Source organism: Chelonia mydas, chromosome 6 (assembly GCF_015237465.2).
Source record: "Chelonia mydas isolate rCheMyd1 chromosome 6, rCheMyd1.pri.v2, whole genome shotgun sequence".
NCBI classification, from domain to species: Eukaryota; Metazoa; Chordata; order Testudines; family Cheloniidae; genus Chelonia; species Chelonia mydas.
This window is the reverse complement of record NC_051246.2, coordinates 30,878,338-30,899,852: the sequence shown is the minus strand read 5'-3', so window position 1 is coordinate 30,899,852 and position 21,515 is coordinate 30,878,338. Positions and strand designations below refer to the sequence as shown.

The following is a 21,515-nucleotide window of genomic DNA, read 5'->3' as shown; positions in this document are numbered from 1 at the left end:
ACAGCTGCTGCTACCATAGGGCTCTGGTGGTGATTTAAAGGGCCCAGGGCTCCCAGCCGCCGCTCCCACAGCTGGAGCCCCGCACCCTTTAAATCTCGATTTAAAGGACCCGGGGATTTAAAGTCCTCGCCTCTTCTGGTTGAGGCCCCGCCCCCTGCTGCTCAGGACCCCAGCCCTGCGTAAGTCCTTTAAGTTACTTTCACCCCTGTGTGTACCCCAAATTAAAAAACATAGTAAGAGAATGAAAAAAGAGCCATCAGGGCTAAACAACAAAGTAAAAGAAGCAGTGAGAGGTAAAAAGGCATCCTTTAAAAAGTGGAAGTTAAATCCTAGTGAGAAAAATAGAAAGGAGCATAAACACTGGAAAATGAAGTGTAAAAATATAATTAGGAAGGCCAAAAAAGAATTTGAGGAACAGTTAGCCAAAGACTCAAAAAGTAATAGCAAAACCAATTTTAAGTACATCAGAAACAGGAAGCCTGCTAAACAACAAGTGAGGCCACTGGACAATCGAGGTGCTAAAGGAGAACTCAAGGATGACAAGGACATTGCACAGAAACTAAATGAATTCTTTGCATCAGTCTTCACAGCTGAGAATGTGAGGGAGATTCCCAAACCTGAGCCATTCTTTTTAGGTGACAGATCTGAGGAACTGTCCCAGATTGAGGTATCATTAGAGGAGGTTTTGGAACAAATTGATAAATTAAACTGCAATATGTCACCAGGACAGGATGGTATTCACCCAAGAGTTCTGAAGGAACTCAAATGTGAAATTGCAGAACTACTCACTGTAGTCCGTAACCTACCATTTAAATCAGCTTCTGTACCAGACAACTGGAGGATAGCTAATATGACGCGAATTTTTGAAAAGGACTCCAGAGGTGATCCCAGCAATTACAGGCCTGTAAGCCAGACTTCAGTACCAGGCTAACTGGTTGAAACTATAATTAAGAACAATATTGTCAGACATATAGATGAACATAATTTGTTGAGAAGAGTCAACATGGTTTTAGTAAAGGGAAATCATGCCTCACCAATCTACTAGAATTCTTTGTGGGGGTCACCAAGCATGTGGACAAGGGGGATCCCATGGATATAGTGTACTTAGATTTTCAGAAAGCCTTTGACAAGGTCCCTCACCAAAGACTCTTATGCAGCTGCCACGGGGTAAGAGGGAAGGTCCTCTCATGGATTGGTAACTGGTTGAAAGATAGGAAACAAAGGGTATGTATAAATGGTCAGTTTTCAGAATGGAGAGAGGTAAATAGTGGTGTCCCCCAGGGGTGTGTTCTGGGACCAGTCCTATTCAACATGGTCATAAATTATCTGGAAAAAGGGGTAAACAGTGAGGTGGCAAAATTTGCAGATGATACAAAATTACTAAAGACAGTTAAGACCAAGGCAGACTGCGAAGAGCTACAAAAGGATCTCTCAAAACTGGGTGACTGGGCAACAAAATGGCAGATGAAGTTTCATGCTGATAAATGCAAAGTAATGCACATTGGAAAGCATAATCCCAACTATAAATATAAAATGATGGAGTCTAAATTAGCTGTTACTACTCAAGAAAGAGATCTTGGAGTCATTGTGGATAGTTCTCTGAAAACATCCACTCATTGTGCAGCGGCAGTCAAAAAAGCAAACAGAATGCTGGGAATAATTAAGAAAGGGATAGATAATAGGACAGAAAATATCATGTTGCCTCTATATAAATCCATGGTACACCCATATCTTGAATACCTTGTGCAGATGTGGTCGCCCCATCTCAAAAAAGATATATTGGAATTGGAAAAGTTTCAGAAAAGGGCAACAAAAATTATTAGGGATATGGAACGGCTTCCATATGAGGAGAGATTAATAAGACATATAGATGGGGGCAGGGATAGCTCAGTGGTTTGAGCATTTGCCTGCTAAACCCGGGGTTGTGAGTTCAATCCTTGAGGGGGCCATTTAGGGATTCCGGGGCAAAAATTGGGGATTGGTCCTGCTTTTGAGCAGGGGGTTTGACTACATGATCTCCTGAGGTCCCTTCCAACTCTGATATTCTAGGATTCTATAAGACTGGGACTTTTCAGCTTGGAAAAGAGATGGCTAAGGGGAGTTATGATTGAGGTCTATAAAATCATGACTGGTGTAGAGAAAGTAGATAAGGAAGTGTTGTTTACTACTTATCATAACACAAGAACTAGGGGTCACCAAATGAAATTAATAGGCAGCAGGTTTAAAACAAACAAAAGGAAGTATTCTTCACACTGAACACACAGTCAACCTGTGGAACTCCTTGCCAGAGGATGTTGTGAAGACCAAGACCATAACAGGGTTCAAAAAAAGAACTAGATAAATTCATGGAGGATAGGTATTAGCCAGGATGGGCAGGAATGGTGTCCCTAGCCTCTGTCTGCCAGAAATTAGCAATGAGCGACATGGGATGGATCACTTGATGATTACCTGTTCTGTTCATTCCCTCTGGGGCACCTGGCACTGACCACTGTTGGAAGACAGGATACTGGGCTAGATGGACCCTTGGTCTGACCCAGTAGGGCCATTCTTAAGATAATCAGGGATGCAGCTCCATGCTCTGTGTGTCCCTAAACCGTCCTCTGGCTGCCAGATGCTGGGAGTGGACAATGGGATGGTTCACTCAGTGATTGCCTGTTCTGTTCATTCCCTTAGAAGCACCTGGCACTGGCCGCTGTCAGAAGACAGGATACTAGACTAGACGGACTATTTGTCTGATCCACTATTGGAGTTCTAATGTTCAGCAAAAATTGCAACAGATTTTTGCCTTTGAGAAAGATGTTATAGGAGCTAGTATACTGCCTTTATTGAATATTTGAGAATCAAATTGTACACACAAGCAATGGCATGCGGAAAAACACTAAGGGCTGGATTGAGAGGCAAAATAACAGTTGCAAAAATGCAATCCCCATTGGTGGATTGAATCAAAACAAAGTTTTGACACTAGGCCAGATTTTCAGTCAGAGTGGAGGTCAGATGATCAAACAGAATAAACATCTGCTTTAAAAATAAGATGAAAAAATTAGAATTAAAAATTCAGGGAATCCCAGCAGCAGATAAGACAACTTGGGAAATGACGATGAGACTCTATGCAATCAGATACAGTGATAAGGGATTCTTTGTTTCTGAGGGGATATATGTAAAATGTTTCACTGAATTAAATCTCAGGGATGATCTACACTAGCAAGTTAAAGAGCTCTAACTTGCTGGCCCAGGGGTGTGAAAACACACACATACACACACACCCCCCAGCGCAAGAAGTTTGAGCACTTTAAAGCGCTACTGTGGACAGGCTCGGCTCCCAGTGCTCAGAGCTAATCCAGACACTGGCACCTGCGGCAGCGCTTTGAACTTTGTAGAGCGGACATAGCCTCAATTGGTTAGATCAGTGGTTCTCAAAGCCGGTCCGCCACTTGTTCAGGGAAAGCCCCTGGCAGGCCGGACCGGTTTGTTTACCTGCCGCGTCCGCAGGTTCGGCCAATCACGGCTCCCACTGGCCGCGGTTCACCACTCCAGGCCAATGGGGGCTGCGGGAAGGGTGGCCAGCAAGTCCCTTGGCCCGCGCTACTTCCCGCAGCCCCCACTGGCCATGTTTTTGCCATGATACCTAAAACTTTGTACGTCCTGAACTAATTAGCCAGGTAGGATGCTTTTATGGTTAGAGGACTGGACTCCATTCCTAGCTCTGCTATAGACTCCCCTGTGACGTTAGGCAAGTCAATTAACATCTCTCAGATCCCTGTCTGTAAAATGGGGACAACAATAAAAAGGAGAATTATCATAATGTATCACAATAGCCCGGTAGCCTGTCTCTGACAGTGGCCAGTGCCCGCTGCTTCACAGGAATACGCAACAAATCAAGTAAAGGGCAATCATTAAATAATCTGGAAGATTCTTCGAAATCCCGGGCAGTTAAGGGTTACCTTTGGCCCCAAATCATGAAGATTTGTATGTATATTGCTTTTTATCCTTTCTAATGTAGCTGAGAGTGTTTGTTCATTCACTGAGAGCTTCAGAAATTTAAGATTTTATTTATTGTGGTTTTGCACAGCTGGTAGAAAAATGGAATCATTGTAAAGTATTACAGGCCGCATTAGTATTTTGAGGGAAGGCCCTCTGGTCTGTAGCGGTTTGGGTCTCCTCCACTTCTGCCCCATGCATTTGCCTCCTGGTCTTGACGTGTGTCTTCGGCTCCTCTGCCGCTAACGTCACTCTGCCAACCTTCCCTGGCATCACTGGAAAGAGGAAACAAAGGTTATCCTAGACAGTTTATAGTTAAATATCATTAACTAAATTATATAATTTACACTTATCCCCCATAGTTTAACCCCTACTTTTCCATAAAATTGAGGACATGCACAAACACCTCACCAACAGAAGTTATTCCAATAAAAGATATTAGCTCACTTACCTTGTCACAGACACAAATCTTAGCCGTCTCTAAATAGCAGGAGTCATCCCAGAAGTGCATCACTGCAGTAGTTATGAATTGAAAAGCTTTCCCATTATTTGCCTCCACTAAGATATAAGCTCCTTTGTATCATAGTCATCATGTTCAAAATCAACATTTGAAAACAATCCTCATTAGAGGACTGCAAATGTACCTATGATCATAGTTTCTTTGGATGAAATACCAAGGACAATATGTACCAATTCTAGATTAAAGTGAGGTCCTGCAATTATTTAAATTTTAAAAGCCCTGTGGTGAAAACATCGGCCTCCCTGCACATAGTAATGGGATCTGATCTGAGAATATATCTAAATAGATCAGCTCAGAAACCTCCTTTACAACTCAAGAATGGGCACAGTCTTCACACTTAGCCAGTTCAGAGGTTAAATAAAAATGTCCTCTCTTCAAACAGGACAATAACTAGTTATGAAGTACAATGTACTTCATAGTAATTTGATTGCATAGCTCTCTGCCGACTTTTAACTCATAATCCAAGTGGAATCCATTACCTAATAACTTCTGCTGCCCATTTACCGCCAGGCCCTCTTTGGGCAGCATCATAATTCCCACGAGCATGGAAATATTTATTTGAATTTTTATAATTCGCCTCCCGCATGTCGCTGTATGCACGCCACATATCCTCAGCTCCTGGAGAAGAGAGAAAGGATTATAGAGACACTGAAAATTTAAAACAAAACTTTGAGGTTATTCCACCCACATTCCTCTGAAGTCGTCAAGCACCATTCTTCTCACTTCCCCACTGTGGCTTCCAAATACAGTGCTTCTAGAGAAGGCAGTGAGGCTCTTATATACCATTGAGCAAATACTTGATTTTTTGGTTCAGTAGAAGATCTGAGAAATCCAAAAAAGACTGTTTAGTTTCAAACCAAAACTGATTTGTTAGGGTTTTTCTCACCAAAATTGAAATCAGAAAAAAATTGTTCAGGTTGATTTGAATAGACATTTCTGCAGCAAAATGTCAGAATAGTTCACTGTGAAAATTATCAGTTTTGAAGTTTTTTTTTTTCCAACCTAAACTATTTGCCAAATTTGAACAAAACTTGCAAGAAGTTGCAGTGTCCCCCTGAAATGCATTTTTTGGTGAATTTAGTATTTGCTCCTCCAAAAAATTGCCCAACTTTCTTTGGTACCCAGGACTCCCTTTAGAGATACAGGGATTTGCAGCTATTTATGCTATTTTATTAACTGTCGCTTCCACCAGGTGACATCCTTGGAGGAGGAGATGAAAGGGAGTTCCTTGAGAAGGATCTCATAAAAACATGGAGTCTCCGCAATACACTGTTGCAATATCTTTGGGGAATTCTTTAGGGGCAAAGAAACGCTCAAATTTCTGTCATTGGTTTTCTAAGGGTCACCAGGACAATGGAGTAGAGGTGTGATTCCAACTTAAAAACATCAGTCTCCTTTAGGGTTTTGTTTACATACAGTTTGTGCATCAATGTAACTAAATCTGTTTAGAAACCAATTTAGTTAAATCAGTGCCACATAAGTCCATTTAATCTAAATCAATTTAAGGCGTTCTTAGGACAGTCTATTCCAGGGGTTTGCAGCAATGTAACTAACTATTTCTAACCTGATTTAGACTAGAGACAATTGGGGACAAACTGATGAGGATCTTTAGGCTATGAGTGTACAATGTGAGAACAAGAAACCTGATTTCATAGACATGAACCTCTATCCATCACTATAGTTTAAAAAAAAAAACCAATGCTTCTTTACAGCAAAAGGGAGACATCATGGAGTATCAACCTAAATGTAGAAATATGAGGGTATTTGGCTCTAAAAAGTACAATGGCAAATAGGAGACAATAACTAGAATCAAAGACTATTCTGAGTTGTTTCTTGAGACTAAATAAATCATAACACTAGAAGACCTGGTGGTCCACTATAATTTGATCCACATCTCCATCCAGACAAAGCCTATTACATCTCACATACCTTCCCGATTGAGTAAAGCATCTCTATTCAGGAAGGGTACTTAAGCACATGCTTAAGCTTTCTTAAACAAGGATGAATTTAAGCATGTGCTTAAGTGTTTTTCCTCAGTCAGGACATAAGAGTGCAGTTCTGCAAGGTGTTAAATGGCCACAACTCACCAGCATGAGAATTATGGAAGTTTAGCACCTTGCAGAAGATCCTCATATTCGCAGTGCTGAATCAGGACCCAAGTTATCTGACCCCAGAAACATTTCTGGGAGGGTGAAGGAAAGCATCTGAAAATATTCAACAAACATTTACAGTATTGTTAGGATATAGATATTCAGGCCTGTCTGCAAAGGCCTGTCCTTTAAGAATTTAGGTGTATTCTTATCACTTGGCTAGTTAGAGGTATAAAAGAAAGAATCAAAATCACTGTCTGCCAGTGGAAGGTCCTTCTCTTACTGTGACAGTCTGAGGCTCTGTTCTTAGGCTAAGGCCTTTGGCTAAGCAGCAGAGGCAGCCATAAGCTGGGAAGTGCTATGGTCACAGCCTCACATTCCAAACTAGTCACATTGAAAGAAGGTGCTATTGGGCTGTTAGGAATACAATCCTGTCCTGATAATGCCTATCGCCTCCAGAGAAAGGGAAGTGCCTAGAAGATGTAAAAGGAAACTTAGTTTGATAGCATCCTGTCTGGCAAGAACTCACTTATCCATAGCTGGGATGTGAAATCCTCACTTCTGTATTGTTTTGTCATCATAGTTCCCACTTTGCTATTGTTTGTCTGTATAATCTCTGTCTGGTTCTGTGATTGTTTCTTTCTGCTGTATAATTAATTTTGCTGGGTGTAAACTAATTAAGGTGGTGGGATATAATTGGTTACATAATCATGTTACAATATGTTAGGATTCGTTAGTTAAATTTCAGGAAAATGATTGGTTTAGGTATAGCTAAGCTGAACTCAAGTTTTACTATACAGTCTGCAGTCAATCAGAAAGTGAGTGGGTGGGTGTGTGGGTGGGGGAGATAGGAACAGGGAATGGGGGTAAGAAAATTGGAATCATGTTTTGCTAAAGGGGGAAATGGGAACAGGGAATGGGAGTGGGGAAATTGGAATCATGTTTGGCTAAGGGCAGGAATGGGAACAGGAACACAGGTGTAAGGCTCTGTGGTGTCGGAGCTGGGAAGGAGGACACTAAGGAAGGAAACTGGAATCATGCTTGCTGGAAGTTCACCCCAATAAACATTGAATTGTTTGCACTTTTGGACTTCGGGTATTGTTGCTCTCTGTTCATGCGAGAAGGACCAGGGAAGTAAGTGGGTGAAGGAATAAGCCCCCTAACAAGTATGTTATATTTTCTTTATTGGGAATTGGCATACACCTCTCACAAAAACCAAGAACTAATAAATAAAAGGTACCCATCTTTTAATTCAAAATATTACCAGTGGATTGGAATAATCAGCTCTATCAGGAATTCAGGTTACTTTGTAAAGTGTTTTCATCTGTGATAAACAACAATCTTAACTATCAACCTTTTATTTAAATGAAGTAAATACAGTTTACATTCTCAGATCAGTGCATGGGCGATAATATGTAAAACTCCTTTTGATTCTAGCTGGAAAGATGCAGGTAAATATCTACTAGTTCAGGTCAGACTTTGCCCTCTAAAGTTTGTAAACTAAACAGCAGATCTTGTAAATGGTCAGTAAAAAGAAAAGGAGTACTTGTGGCACCTTAGAGACTAACCAATTTATTTGAGCATAAGCTTTCGTGAGCTACAGCTCACTTCATCGGATGCATACTGTGGAAAGTGTAGAAGATCTTTTTATACACACAAAGCATGAAAAAATACCTCCCCCCACCCCACTCTCCTGCTGGTAATAGCTTATCTAAAGTGATCACTCTCCTTACAATGTGTATGATAATCAAGTTGGGCCATTTCCAGCACAAATCCAGGTTTTCTTCCCCCCCCCGCCCCCACAAACCCACTCTCCTGTTGGTAATAGCTTATCTAAAGTGACCACTCTCCTTACAATGACAGGTTTCAGAGTAACAGCCGTGTTAGTCTGTATTCGCAAAAAGAAAAGGAGTACTTGTGGCACCTTAGAGACTAACCAATTTATTTGAGCATAAGCTTTCGTGAGCTACAGCTCACTTCATCGGATGCATACTGTGGTATGCATCCGATGAAGTGAGCTGTAGCTCACGAAAGCTTATGCATCCGATGAAGTGAGCTGTAGCTCACGAAAGCTTATGCTCAAATAAATTGGTTAGTCTCTAAGGTGCCACAAGTACTCCTTTTCTCCTTACAATGTGTATGATAATCAAGGTGGGCCATTTCCAGCACAAATCCAGGGTTTAACAAGAACGTCGGGGGGGGGGGGGGTAGGAAAAAACAAGGGGAAATAGGTTACCTTGCATAATGACTTAGCCACTCCCAGTCTCTATTCAAGCCTAAGTTAATTATATCCAATTTGCAAATGAATTCCAATTCAGCAGTCTCTCGCTGGAGTCTGGATTTGAAGGTTTTTTCTTGTAATATCGCAACTTTCATGTCTGTAATCGCGTGACCAGAGAGATTGAAGTGTTCTCCGACTGGTTTATGAATGTTATAATTCTTGACATCTGATTTGTGTCCATTTATTCTTTTACGTAGAGACTGTCCAGTTTGACCAATGTACATGGCAGAGGGGCATTGCTGGCACATGATGGCATATATCACATTGGTGGATGTGCAGGTGAACGAGCCTCTGATAGTGTGGCTGATGTTATTAGGCCCTGTGATGGTGTCCCCTGAATAGATATGTGGGCACAGTTGGCAACGGGCTTTGTTGCAAGGATAGGTTCCTGGGTGAGTGGTTCTGTTGTGTGGTATGTGGTTGCTGGTGAGTATTTGCTTCAGGTTGGGGGACTGTCTGTAGGCAAGGACTGGCCTGTCTCCCAAGATTTGTGAGAGTGTTGGGTCATCCTTCAGGATAGGTTGTAGATCCTTAATAATGCATTGGAGGGGTTTTAGTTGGGAGCTGAAGGTGACGGCTAGTGGCGTTCTGTTATTTTCTTTGTTAGGCCTGTCCTGTAGTAGGTGACTTCTGGGAACTCTTCTGGCTCTATCAATCTGTTTCTTCACTTCCGCAGGTGGGTATTGTAGTTGTAAGAATGCTTGATAGAGATCTTGTAGGTGTTTGTCTCTGTCTGAGGGATTGGAGCAAATGTGGTTGTATCGCAGAGCTTGGCTGTAGACAATGGATCGTGTGGTGTGGTCAGGGTGAAAGCTGGAGGCATGTAGGTAGGAATAGCGGTCAGTAGGTTTCCAGTATAGGGTGGTGTTTATGTGACCATCGTTTATTAGCACTGTAGTGTCCAGGAAGTGGATCTCTTGTGTGGACTGGACCAGGCTGAGGTTGATGGTGGGATGGAAATTGTTGAAATCATGGTGGAATTCCTCAAGGGCTTCTTTGCCATGGGTCCAGATGATGAAGATGTCATCAATATAGCTCAAGTAGAGTAGGGGCGTTAGGGGACGAGAGCTGAGGAAGCGTTGTTCTAAGTCAGCCACAAAAATGTTGGCATACTGTGATTTGAAGGTATACATTGTCCCCAAATGTAAAATAGTTATGGGTAAGGACAAAGTCACAAAGTTCAGCCACCAGGTTAGCCGTGACATTATCGGGGATAGTGTTCTTGACGGCTTGTAGTCGATCTTTGTGTGGAATGTTGGTGTAGAGGGCTTCTACATCCATAGTGGCCAGGATGGTGTTATCAGGAAGATCACCGATGGATTGTAGTTTCCTCAGGAAGTCAGTGGTGTCTCGAAGGTAGCTGGGAGTGCTGGTAGCGTAGGGCCTGAGGAGGGAGTCTACATAGCCAGACAATCCTGCTGTCAGGGTGCCAATGCCTGAGATGATGGGGCGCCAGGATTTCCAGGTTCATGGATCTTGGGTAGTAGATAGAATATCCCAGGTCGGGGTTCCAGGGGTGTGTCTGTGCGGATTTGATCTTGTGCTTTTTCAGGAAGTTTCTTGAGCAAATGCTGTAGTTGCTTTTGGTAACTCTCAGTGGGATCAGAGGGTAATGGCTTGTAGAAAGTGGTGTTGGAGAGCTGCCGAGCAGCCTCTTGTTCATATTCCGACCTATTCATGATGACAACAGCACCTCCTTTGTCAGCCTTTTTGATTATGATGTCAGAGTTGTTTCTGAGGCTGTGGACGGCATTGTGTTCCGCACGGCTGAGGTTAAGGGGCAAGTGATGCTGCTTTTCCACAATTTCAGCCCGTGCACGTCAGCGGAAGCACTCTATGTAGAAGTCCAGTCTGCTGTCTCGACTTTCAGGAGGAGTCCACCTAGAATCCTTCTTTTTGTAGTGTTGGTAGGGAGGTCTCTGTGGATTAGTATGTTGTTCAGAGGTATGTTGGAAATATTACTAACAGGAGAGTGGGTTTGGGGGGGGGAGAGAAAACCTGGATTTGTGCTGGAAATGGCCCAACTTGATTATCATACACATTGTAAGGAGAGTGATCACTTTAGATAAGCTATTACCAGCAGGAGAGTGGGGTGGGGGGAGGTATTTTTTCATGCTTTGTGTGTATAAAAAGATCTTCTACACTTTCCACAGTATGCATCCGATGAAGTGAGCTGTAGCTCACAAAAGCTTATGCTCAAATAAATTGGTTAGTCTCTAAGGTGCCACAAGTACTCCTTTTCTTTTTGCGAATACAGACTAACACGGCTGTTACTCTGAAACCTGTCATTATAAATGGTCAGTGTGGTTCTTATGGGAGTGTAGTCTGTATAAAGTCATCATGATTGGGAAGGTGTTGTGAAACAGTGCTAAATCAGTCCCGCTCACTAGCCCAACAGAATGCTATGACTTGTAAACACAACAGACCGTAGCTGTATTGTCCATGCTCAATGCCCTGTTGACCAGTCTGGCTTTGAGCTTCCTGGAAGCTTTTGGAAGTGTCTACATTCAACAGTAACAGCCTTGACAGCAAAATGACATGTTAGGCTGAATCGTGTAATTTTATTTTAATCTTATTCATTTTATTCCCATGAGCATCTACACTTTTCTAGACAAACTCCAACTAGTTCTTTAAAAAAGGGAAAGATAACTCCTAGGTCGTGTTATCCTGGAGAGCATTTACTACTTGAAGTAACAAAGCTGTAGAGACTGAGAAGCTCAGTAGTCCATGAACTACAACTGCATTTTCCCCTAGATGAACTGAACTATGGTAAATCTCCACCTTTGATACCTAGAATTGGAAACAATTCTGGTTTCAAGGGGCAGGAGAGAGTCATTTTGTTTCCTAAATTATGTGACTCCATCTTTTTGAAAACCTTGCTGTAATGCATTAATTTTTCAGACCCCTCTATGATCTGCCTACCAGAGACACTGCACATCATCATTTAAAGTAGCGGTGGGTTGTATAGCGGGAGCTCTCCTAACAGCGGTATTTAAGGTTATCGAAATGTTTCCTTTAGCCCCCTTTTCATTCACTCAACATTCTGAAAACATTCAAGCTTCTGGACTGAAATTTTACAGGCCTGGTCTACACCCAAAAAGAAACATTTTTTAAAAATTTGAAATGAAAATTGATTCTGTACATTTTGTCCTTTTGTAACAAAAAAGCTTGAAGGGCAAAATGACTGGAGTGAACATTTGGTAAGAAAAAAGGAAGTTCCTTGTAACAATACTTTGGATTTGGCAGGCATGAGGGTTTAAGAATCTCACCTTATCTTTAAACACTGATTCGTCTGATGTTTTGTCCCTCTTTAACAGATTTCTTAAGGAAGAGTATGCTGCTGTGGCTAACTTTGCCATGCAGTATGCCAGGCAACTGCCTTAGGACCTGCACAGTTAAAAGTGCAAGCAGTATGAAGCAGAGTGCTGGGAATTTACAATATCATGCAGACAGCCCTTTAACATGCCTCAATCTTAAAAGCTTCATCTCTTCCGAGTATAAAGTTGTCCATTTAGTAATGTGCATAATTCAGTGAAATTCAGGGTTGTTCTTACAGAATATGATTTTTTTTCTTTTAAAAGCTTAAATTCCATAACTCTCTAAAGTTCTTAAATCTACACAGGCAAAAATGAGATTCCACAGCTGTTTGCATTACAGTGTATATAATCACATAGTTAAAAACACTCTCAAAGAATGCAATTATTTCTACAATCTCATAAGAGGAATGGAGAGTGATGTAGGGCCCTGGCCTTAACAACTGTACATCTTGTGTATAAACTATTTTCACAAACTGCATATGTGACGTTCCGATTGTACACAGTGATATAAGTGTCACACAGGTGTCTAAGGCCATCAGAAAAAGTGGCATAATATATAGTGTTATCTAATTGTAAATATATAGTGTTATCTAAATTGTAAACCCTATACACAATTCCCGGCCTCAGTTTCCTCAAAACACCAGGCCATTCTATGGGCCTGGATCAGTGTCACTTGGGGTCATCCAACATCCTTCTGTTGCAATGCATCACTTTTATGCACAAAAGCAGAGCCTTCTCCCCCAGGCTCAGCTAACCTGACCTTGGCCAGTTCATCCCCTTCCTTCCTCTTGCCCAAATGTCCTGTGCGTCTTCCCCTAGTGATTTCTTTTAGAACCTTTTGTTTTTGTCATCTGTCTCTGTCAACCTTCGGTAACTTTCCACTCCTAACCCCCATTCTCCTTAACACCAACTTGGCCAAACTGGGTTCCCAACTCAGGCACCGTACTTAGCATAAAGATGCTGTCATCAGAACATAGTTTTAAAGTTAAGTGTCCCCCATTGTCCTCAGCCTGGTGAGAACCTGCTGTAGGTCCTGTCCAACAGGATGGATACACGTAGAAAGAGGTTTCCTATGATTAGGAAATTTCATGACAACAACTAGAATTCACAAGTCTTACAGACAGACCCACCCCACCCCCGCCCGACACACACACAAACAAATCAAGCCATATGAATCAGGCTCATGTACACTCAAGTCAGCAATTCTGGTATCGGGTTCTTAAGTAAACCTCCCAGTTTCTCAGTGCCCTCTGTCCATCCTCTGGTATTCCCTCCACACATGGTTTTTCCTCTCTCCTATCTCAGATGGCCAGGAAATTGCGTGAGATTAATAGAGACTTGTCTGGCCCCAATCTCTCATAGGAATTTTTTCCATGCTTATCAAATATTAAGGTCCCTATAATATTAGGTTGGAAGGAGGGAATGAGGCAGCCAGAGCATAGTAGAGTTTTCTGATTTTGAGTGCGACACCAGAGAGGGAAAGTTTTCCAGCTGCTGGCAAGGTGAAGGAACAGCAGCTTTACACATCACATCACTGCGGTTATCTGCAGAGTCGAGCAAAAAGAAGCTCTGCAGTAGTTCCCCCCCACCCCTGCCCATCGGCCAAAATTCATTGTTATTACTTAAAAGCATGGATAGTCTTACTGATGTAACAGACATTCAGACCTGCCTAGCAGTGCTAACTACAGGAACTTGGGAGTAGACAGACAGGTCCCTACTCTAACCTGTAACCGGGTGACTGTTAATCATCATTCTTGTCTTACCCTTTCAATTTTCTTTCTCTAAGAGGGCAGGGGGGACCTAAGGAAAGGAATGTAGGGATTCTTTAATATTAAACAAGGTAATGACTGTGGTTTTGTTCTTCTAAGGACTTGTTCGCTTCCACTAAATAAAAAGAAGGAAACTGAAAGTGAAAACCTCAAGCAGGAAAAGCCTTGAAAAGTAGAAAGTGATGCAAGAAAAATCTTTTCCTACAGAATACTTCCATTCAGAGACAGGGGTCAAAACCACAAAAGTCTATGGAAGACCTTGGACAGGCACCAGTTGCTCAAGTTCTACACAAACACAGGGAATCTAAGACATCATCATGATCACCAGGTGGCTGCTTCAATGTTGCCTCATGCTGCTCTTCTCCAGTGAAATCTCATGTCTGGGCTGTAACGGGATTTATGTTCTACAAGCCAGAATGACCAGCGAGAGTCTAGAGCGTCTGGAGAAAATGGGTGGAAACTTTCCTTTCCAGTGTCTAAAGGAAAGGACAGCTTTCAAGCCCAAAGCTGTCCTCAAGATCCGACTGTCCCAACAAAAGAATGCCAAGGGAGCCATCCAACAGATCCTCCAAGAGCTCTTCCATATCTTTAACAACAATCTCATCCAAGCTGTCTGGAATGGGACTTCCATACAGGAATTCCAAAATGGTCTTCTCCAGCAGATTGAGAAGCTGGGGACGTGTTTGAGTGCTGAGAAGGGAAAGGAGCTAACCTACCTAGGAAATGAGAACCTCCTGCTCACTAGCCTGAAACTGAAGAGATACTTCCAGACAATAGACGATTTCCTGAAAGAAAAGCAATACAGCCCGTGTGCAAAAGCATCTGACTCCATGGCACCTCATCTCACCTGACACACACACTTCCACATGGCATAGGTAAGAGCCACATGCAGAGGGCTCTATTCCAACTTCATGCAGCCTGCAGCTGGTGCATGTGATGTTAGTGTCAAGTGTATTCCCTGCACAAACACCATTTTAAAAACTCCAGTAAGAGCAATAAAGACTCTACATTGAAACATGCTGAAGTCAGGAAATGCCAATGTTAAAATTGAACGTGCAGCCTTAACACTGCTTATGTGCATGTACGCATCACTATACCACCCTCAAATACTTGGTCAAACTTTTGATAACGCTATATATTATGTCATTTTTTTCTGATGGCCTTAGACACCTGTATGACACTTATATCACTGCGTACAATCCGTAAGTCACACATGCAGTTTGTGAAAATAGTTTATACACAAGACGTACAGTTAATAAGGCCAGGGCCCTACATCACTCTCCGTTCCTCTTATGAGATTGTGGAAATAATTGCATTCTTTGAGAGTGTTTTTAACTATGTGATTATATACACTGTAATGCAAACAGCTGTGGAATCTTATTTTTGCCTGTGTAGATTTAAGAACTTGAGAGGATTATGGCATTTAAGTTTTTAAAAGAAAAAAAATCATGTTCTGTAAGAACAGCCCTGAATTATGCACATTACTGAATGGACAGCTTTATACCTGGAACAGATGAAGCTTTTAACATTGAGGAATGTAAAAGGGCTGTCTGCATGATATTGTAAATTCCCAGCACTCTGCTTCATACTGCTTGCACTTTTAACTGTGCAGGTCCCAAGGCATTGCCTGGCATACTGCATGGCAAAGTAGCCACAGCAGCATACTCTTCCTTAGGAAATCTGTTAAAAAGGGCCAAAAAATCAGACCAATCAGTGTTTAAAGATAAGGTGAGATTCTTAAACCCTCAAGAAACCTTAAACCCTCAGCTGTCAAGGCTGTTACTCTTGAACATAGACACTTCCAAAAGCTTCCAGAAAGCTCAAAGCCAGACTGGTCAACAGGGCATTGAGCATGGACAATACAGCTATGGTCTGTTGTGTTTACAAGTCATAGCGTTCTGTTGGGCTAGTGAGCGGGACTGATTTAGCACTGTTTCACAACACCTTCCCAATCATGACGACTTTATTCAGATTACATTCCCATAAGAACAGCTGCACTGACCATTTACAAGATCTGCTGTTTAGTTTACAAACTTTAGAGGACAAAGTCTGACCTGAACTAGCAGATATTTACCTGCATCTTTCCAGCTAGAATCAATAGGAGTTTTACATGTTATCGCCCATGCACCGATCTGAGAATGTAAACTGTATTTACATCATTTAAGTAAAATTTTGATAGTTAAGATTGTTATTTAATCACAAATGAAAACACTTTACAAAGTAACCTGAATTCCTGATAGAGCTGATGATTCCAATCCACTGGTAATATTTTGAATTAAAAGATATTTTTCTAACTCTTTATATAACTGCATCTAGTTTACGGCTTAGATCTTGCCAAGAAAGCTACACAATAAGTTAACCGCTATTCAGACAAATTAACCTCTCCCTTTTGAGGTCATAATGGTGGTAATAAAAAGCTCGTTGAAGTTATTCAAAGTTCAATATTTTGACAAGTTTCCATCTAAATTTAAAAGGGAAAAAATGAAAATATCTACAAAGATGACATCCCATTTCTGACCAGCTCTGCTAATTTAAGTTTTATTATTTATTTCTATTACCATAGCCTCTTGGAGCCAAAGTCATGGACCAGGACCCATTGGCTAAGCACTCATTTCAGTCATTAAAAAAAATTAGAAGCAAGTCAGAAAAAGTGACTGCCTGCAACTTCCAGTAAATGATGGACATTTCATCATATTAGGCACTGGTTAAGTAACTGATCGTTGGATGTACAGAGAGACAATACAGACCCTGACCAATTGAAATCAGGAAGGCTCAAGAAGAAATAAGGGAATTTACTGCAGTAAATTCCCAACAGAAGCAATGTTTGTTTGCATTCAACAAGCAAAGAATTGCCCAATTTGAATTTAGTCAGGTTTCTGTTAATTATTTCCAATTTGCTCTTTGAGATAAGGCTTCCTATAAATATAGTACCATTTTTCTTGTGAGAATCCATCAGAAAGGACTCCGTTTTTCCGGGGCTTTGCAATACAGCAGTGGTAAGTTTCATTCCATATGGAAACTTCATATTTGAACAATTTTACCTTGTTTTGTATTCAATTTTTGTTTTAGAACTGGTGATTTTTATGATGTAAAAACTTAAGCGGAAACGAAAACTTCTAAATTTACAACTTATGTCCCAGCCTGGTGCTGTGATGGCAGAGAGCATTTCATTTTTCTGAGTAGAAATCATCACTTTGGGAACTCTTCTGAATTGTGTGTGACCCTGAAGATCCATGTACCTGTTCCAAAGCAGATATAAGAGGAATTTACATTATGTCTGGAGTCTTTAAAAGATTGCCCAGTTTTCTGACATATATTCTCCTTCTATTACAGCCTAAAGAAGTGAACTATGAAGTTCTACAACTGCATGTTGTTGTTGTCCCTGGTACTATGTGTCAGTGCCCAGAACTGGTTCCATGATGCTGGATCATTCATAAGGGATGCTTATCTAGGTATACTTTTTACTCACTGCTTGTTCTTCATCCAAACTGTCCTCAGCACGGTGTAGATATTAAAAAAAATTAATAAATGAATAAAAACCCCCACAAAGCCAAGCTGAAGACAGGAGCTCTAGACCAATTTTTGATAAATAAGAAATTTACTCAGTTCTTCACAAAAAGATACATTAGAATTTTTTCATGATCCCTTAAAGTGAATCAGTTTTAGGTCCCTCATTGGGAGTCCAAGCACAAGGCTGCTGAACCAGAGCCAATCAGATGGCAGGTATGGGCCATAGATAGTACAAATTATGGATCATAACTAAACAGATATTTTCACCAGACAAGATTCACTTAACATTTAGCAAGATGTTTAACTGCAAACTGTGCACCCAGCTGACCATGTTCTGACTTTAACTTCTGCACTTCCCTGATGTGGATCTCAGCGGGTCTAGTAAAATCTGGAGGCATATTAATACATTGAGAAATAATGGGTACCTTTTATATGTTTGTTCTTGGTTTTGTGAGAGGTGTATGCCAATTCTCAGTAAAGGAAATCTAACATACTGTAAATGTTGGTTGAATATTTTCGGAAGCTTTCCTTCCCCTTCCCGGAAACGTTTCTGGGGTCAGATAACTTGGGTCCTGATTCAGCACTACAGGAATGAGCATCTTCTGCAAGGTGCTGAACTTCCCTTATTCCCAGGCTGGTTAGCTCAGGGCATGCAACACCTTGCAGAACTGCATTCTTAAGCACAAGCTTAAATTCATCCTTGTTTAAGAAAGCTTAAGCATGTGCTTAAGTACCCTTCCTGAATAGAGATGCTTTACTCAATCAGGGAGGTATGTGAGATATAATAGGCTTTGTCTGGATGGAGATGTGGATCAAATTAAAATGGACCACCAGGTCTTCTACTGTTATGATTTATTTAATCTCAAGAAACAACTCAGCATAGTCTTTGATTCTAGTTATTGTCTCCTATTTGCCCAAATATCCTCATGCTTCTATTTTAGGTTGATACTCCGTGATCTCGCCTTTTTGCTCTAAGAAGTGTTGGGGTTTTTTTAAAATTATAATGGTAGATAGAGGTTCACATCTATGAAATCAGATTTTTTGTTCTCACGTTGTACACTCACAGCTTAAATATTCTCACCAATTTGTCCCCAACTGTCTCTAGTGTAAATCGTTTGAGAAATTGTTAGTTAAATTGCTGATAAAGCCTGGAATAGACACGCCTAAGAATGCCTTAGATGGATTTAGATTAAATGGACTTGTATGGCAGTGATTTAACTGAACTGGCTTCTAAACAGATTTAGTTACACTGATGCACAAACCGTATGTAGACAAAGCCCTAAAGGAGATTTGGGAGGCTGATGTTTCTAAATCATAGCTCTACTCCATTGTCCTGGTGAGTCTTAAAAGAGCACTGAGAGAAATTTGAGGGTTTCTTTGTCCCTAAAGAATTCCCCAAAGATATTACAACAGAGTTTTGTGGAGATTCCATGTTTTTATGAGATCCTTCTCAAGGAAACTCCCTTTCATTTCCTCTTCCAAAGATGTCACCTGGTGGAAGCTTCAGTTAATAAAATAGCATAAATAGCTGCAAATCCCTGTATCTCTAATGGGAGTCCTGGGTACCAAAGAAAGTTGGGCAATTTTTTTTTTGGCAAATATTAAATTCACCAAAAAATGCATTTCAGTGGGACACTGCAACCTTTGGCAAATTTTGGTCAAAAATAATTTCAAAACTGATAATTTTCACAGTGAGCTGTTCTGACATTTTGCTGCAGAAATGTCTATTCAAATCAACCTGAACACTTTTTTTTTTCATTTTGATGAGAAAAACCCTAACAAATCAGTTTTGGTTTGTAACTCAACAGTCTTTCTTTTTTGGATTTCTCAGATCTTCCACCGAACCAAAAAAATCAGAATTTACTCAGCGATATATAGGAGCCTTTCTGCCTTCTGTAGAAGCACTATACTTGGAAGCCACAGTGCTGAAGTGTCGGAAATGGGGCTTGACGACTTCAGAGGAATGTGGGTGGAATAACCTCAAAGTGTTTTTAAATTTGCAGAGTCTCTATAATCCTTTCTCTCTTCTCCAGGCGCTGAGGATATGTGGCGTGCATACAGCGACATGAGGGAGGCGAATTATAAAAATTCAGATAAATATTTCCATGCTCGTGGGAATTATGATGCTGCCAAAAGAGGGCCTGGCGGTAAATGGGCAGCAGAACTTATTAGGTAATGGATTCCACTTGGATTACGAGTTAAATGTCAGTAAAGAGCTATGCAATCAAATAACTATGAAGTACATTGTAATTCATAACTCCTTATTGTCCTGTTTGAAGCAAGAACATTTTTATTTAATCTCCGAACTAGCTAAGTGTGAAGACCGTGCCCATTTTTGAGTTGTAAAGGTGATTTCTGAGCTGACCTATTTAGATATATTCTAATATCAGATCTCATTACTATGTGCCAGGAGGCTGATGTATTCACCACAGGGCTTTTAAAACTTAAATAATTGCAGGACCTCACTTTAATCTAGAACTGGTACATATTGCCCTTGGTATTTCATCCAAGAAAACTATGATCAATGGTTCACTTGCGGACCTCGAACGAGGATTGTTTTAAAATATTGCTGTTCAATGTGATGACTATGATACAAAGGAGGCTTATGAGGAGTAGGCAGAACTTAGTGGAGGCAAGTAATGGGAAAGCTTTTTAATTCACAACTGCTGGACTGATGCACTTCTGGGATGACCGATGCTATTCACAGACAGGCTAAGATATATAGATATGTGTGTGTGTGTGTGTGTGTGTGTGTGTGTGTGTGTGTGTGTGTGTGTGTGTGTGTGTGTGTGTGTGTGTGTGAGAGAGAGAGAGAGAAAGAGAGAGAAAGAGAGAGAGTATTTGTGCGTGTCCTCAGTTTTATGGAAAAGTAGGGATTAAACTGGGGAAAAAGTGAAAAGCAAATAATTTAGTTATTGAGATTTAATAATAAACTGTCTAAAATAATCTTTGTTTCCTCTTTGCAGTGATGCCAGGGAAGGTTGGCAGGGTGGCATTAGTGGCAGAGGAGCTGAAGACACACGTCAAGACCAGGAGGCAAATGCATGGGGCAGAAGTGGAGGAGACCCAAACCACTACAGACCAGAGGGCCTTCCCTCGAAATACTAATGCAGCCTGTAATACTTTACAATGGTTCCATTTTTCTACCAGCTGTGCAAAACCACAATAAATAAAACCTTAAATTTCTGAAGCTCTCAGTGAATGAACAAACATCCTCAGCTACATTAGAAAGGATAAAAAGCAATATACATACAAACCTTCATGATTTGGGGCCAAAGGTAACCCTTAACTGCCCGGGATTTGGAAGATTCTTCCAGATTATTTAACGATTGTTCTTTACTTGATTTGTTGCGTATTCCTGTGAAGTAGCGGGCACTGGCCACTGTCACAGACAGGCTACTGGACTATTGTGATCCATTATGAACATTTTCCTTTTTAGTGTTGTCCCCATTTTACAGACAGGGATCTGAGAGATGTTAATTGACTTGCCTAACGTCACAGGGGAGTTTATAGCAGAGCTAGGAATGGAGTCCAGTCCTCTAACCGTAAGACCATCCTACCTGGCTAATTAGTTGGGGGCATAAAAACCACCCTGCAAAGGTTTAGGTATCATGGCAAAAACAGAAATTTGTGGGGCAGGTCAGGAGGAAAGTTAACATTTTAAATGAAAAGATGAAAACACATTTTCTATGGGGCTGGGAGTCTGGGTCCACTTTAATAAGCAGTGACGGTGCTTAAGTTTTAAAAGTATATATTTATTGTTGTCAGGTGGGTAGAACCTCTGTTCCGTCTGAGGTCAGGCTGGAAAGGCTGGATCAGAGTCATCACTGGATGAAATTTCCCATTGTTGCTGAAGACCAGGAGTGAGTGGAAACAGCATCAGAGAGGGGTGGCAAAACTAAGTTCAAAACTAATTAATGTACATTGATAAAAACCTGAAGAGATTATAGGGGTTAAAAGACTCAATGCTCACACCTTGAAGTAGAAAAGAAAGAAAAGGAAAGTAGTAGCACAAAACCAAATCAAAATGAAACCAGTGTTTTCCAGCTG

The 21,515-nt window shown here is 41.1% G+C and overlaps 4 protein-coding genes across 6 annotated transcripts in view; 2 read left to right on the top strand and 2 right to left on the bottom strand.

The window, feature by feature from the left end:
* Positions 1–21,515, bottom strand: part of LOC102934247 (serum amyloid A-5 protein-like) — a 35,877-nt gene that overhangs the window by 4,436 nt on the left and 9,926 nt on the right. The gene's annotated exons all lie outside the window — the stretch shown is intronic.
* Positions 4,035–21,515, bottom strand: part of LOC102936545 (serum amyloid A protein-like) — an 80,742-nt gene continuing 63,261 nt past the window's right edge. For 2 of the 3 annotated variants that reach the window (XM_043549130.1, XM_037899688.2), the window contains 2 exons: positions 4,978–5,116; positions 4,035–4,253 (listed from right to left, as the gene is read on the bottom strand). In XM_043549130.1, the coding sequence (XP_043405065.1) occupies positions 4,112–4,253; positions 4,978–5,116 (281 nt within the window). In that variant the 3' untranslated portion in view covers positions 4,035–4,111. Of the gene's footprint in view, positions 4,254–4,977; positions 5,117–16,996; positions 20,181–21,515 lie in introns of those variants that run through there. The other variant, XM_043549133.1, reaches the window with a different exon arrangement.
* LOC122466284 (interferon kappa-like) lies at positions 14,273–14,814 on the top strand. The gene has a single exon (XM_043549139.1). The coding sequence runs from the start codon at positions 14,273–14,275 to the stop codon at positions 14,804–14,806; it is 534 nt and encodes a 177-aa protein (XP_043405074.1). The 3' UTR covers positions 14,807–14,814.
* LOC119566399 (serum amyloid A-5 protein-like) lies at positions 16,567–20,651 on the top strand. Its single transcript, XM_037899700.2, has 4 exons — positions 16,567–16,951; positions 17,289–17,407; positions 19,499–19,637; positions 20,432–20,651. Exons 2-4 carry the CDS (start codon positions 17,305–17,307, stop codon positions 20,571–20,573), a joined length of 384 nt encoding a protein of 127 aa, XP_037755628.1. The 5' UTR covers positions 16,567–16,951; positions 17,289–17,304; the 3' UTR covers positions 20,574–20,651.

Excerpts from the sequence above, each read along its gene's own strand:
- LOC119566399 (XM_037899700.2), top strand. The coding sequence starts at position 17,305 with ATGAAGTTCTACAACTGCATGTTGTTGTTGTCCCTGGTACTATGTGTC. Across the intron at positions 17,408-19,498 it reads CATAAGGGATGCTTATCTAG|GCGCTGAGGATATGTGGCGT; the intron begins GTATACTTTTTA and ends TCTCTTCTCCAG. Across the intron at positions 19,638-20,431 it reads TGGGCAGCAGAACTTATTAG|TGATGCCAGGGAAGGTTGGC; the intron begins GTAATGGATTCC and ends TCCTCTTTGCAG.
- LOC122466284 (XM_043549139.1), top strand. The coding sequence starts at position 14,273 with ATGATCACCAGGTGGCTGCTTCAATGTTGCCTCATGCTGCTCTTCTCC.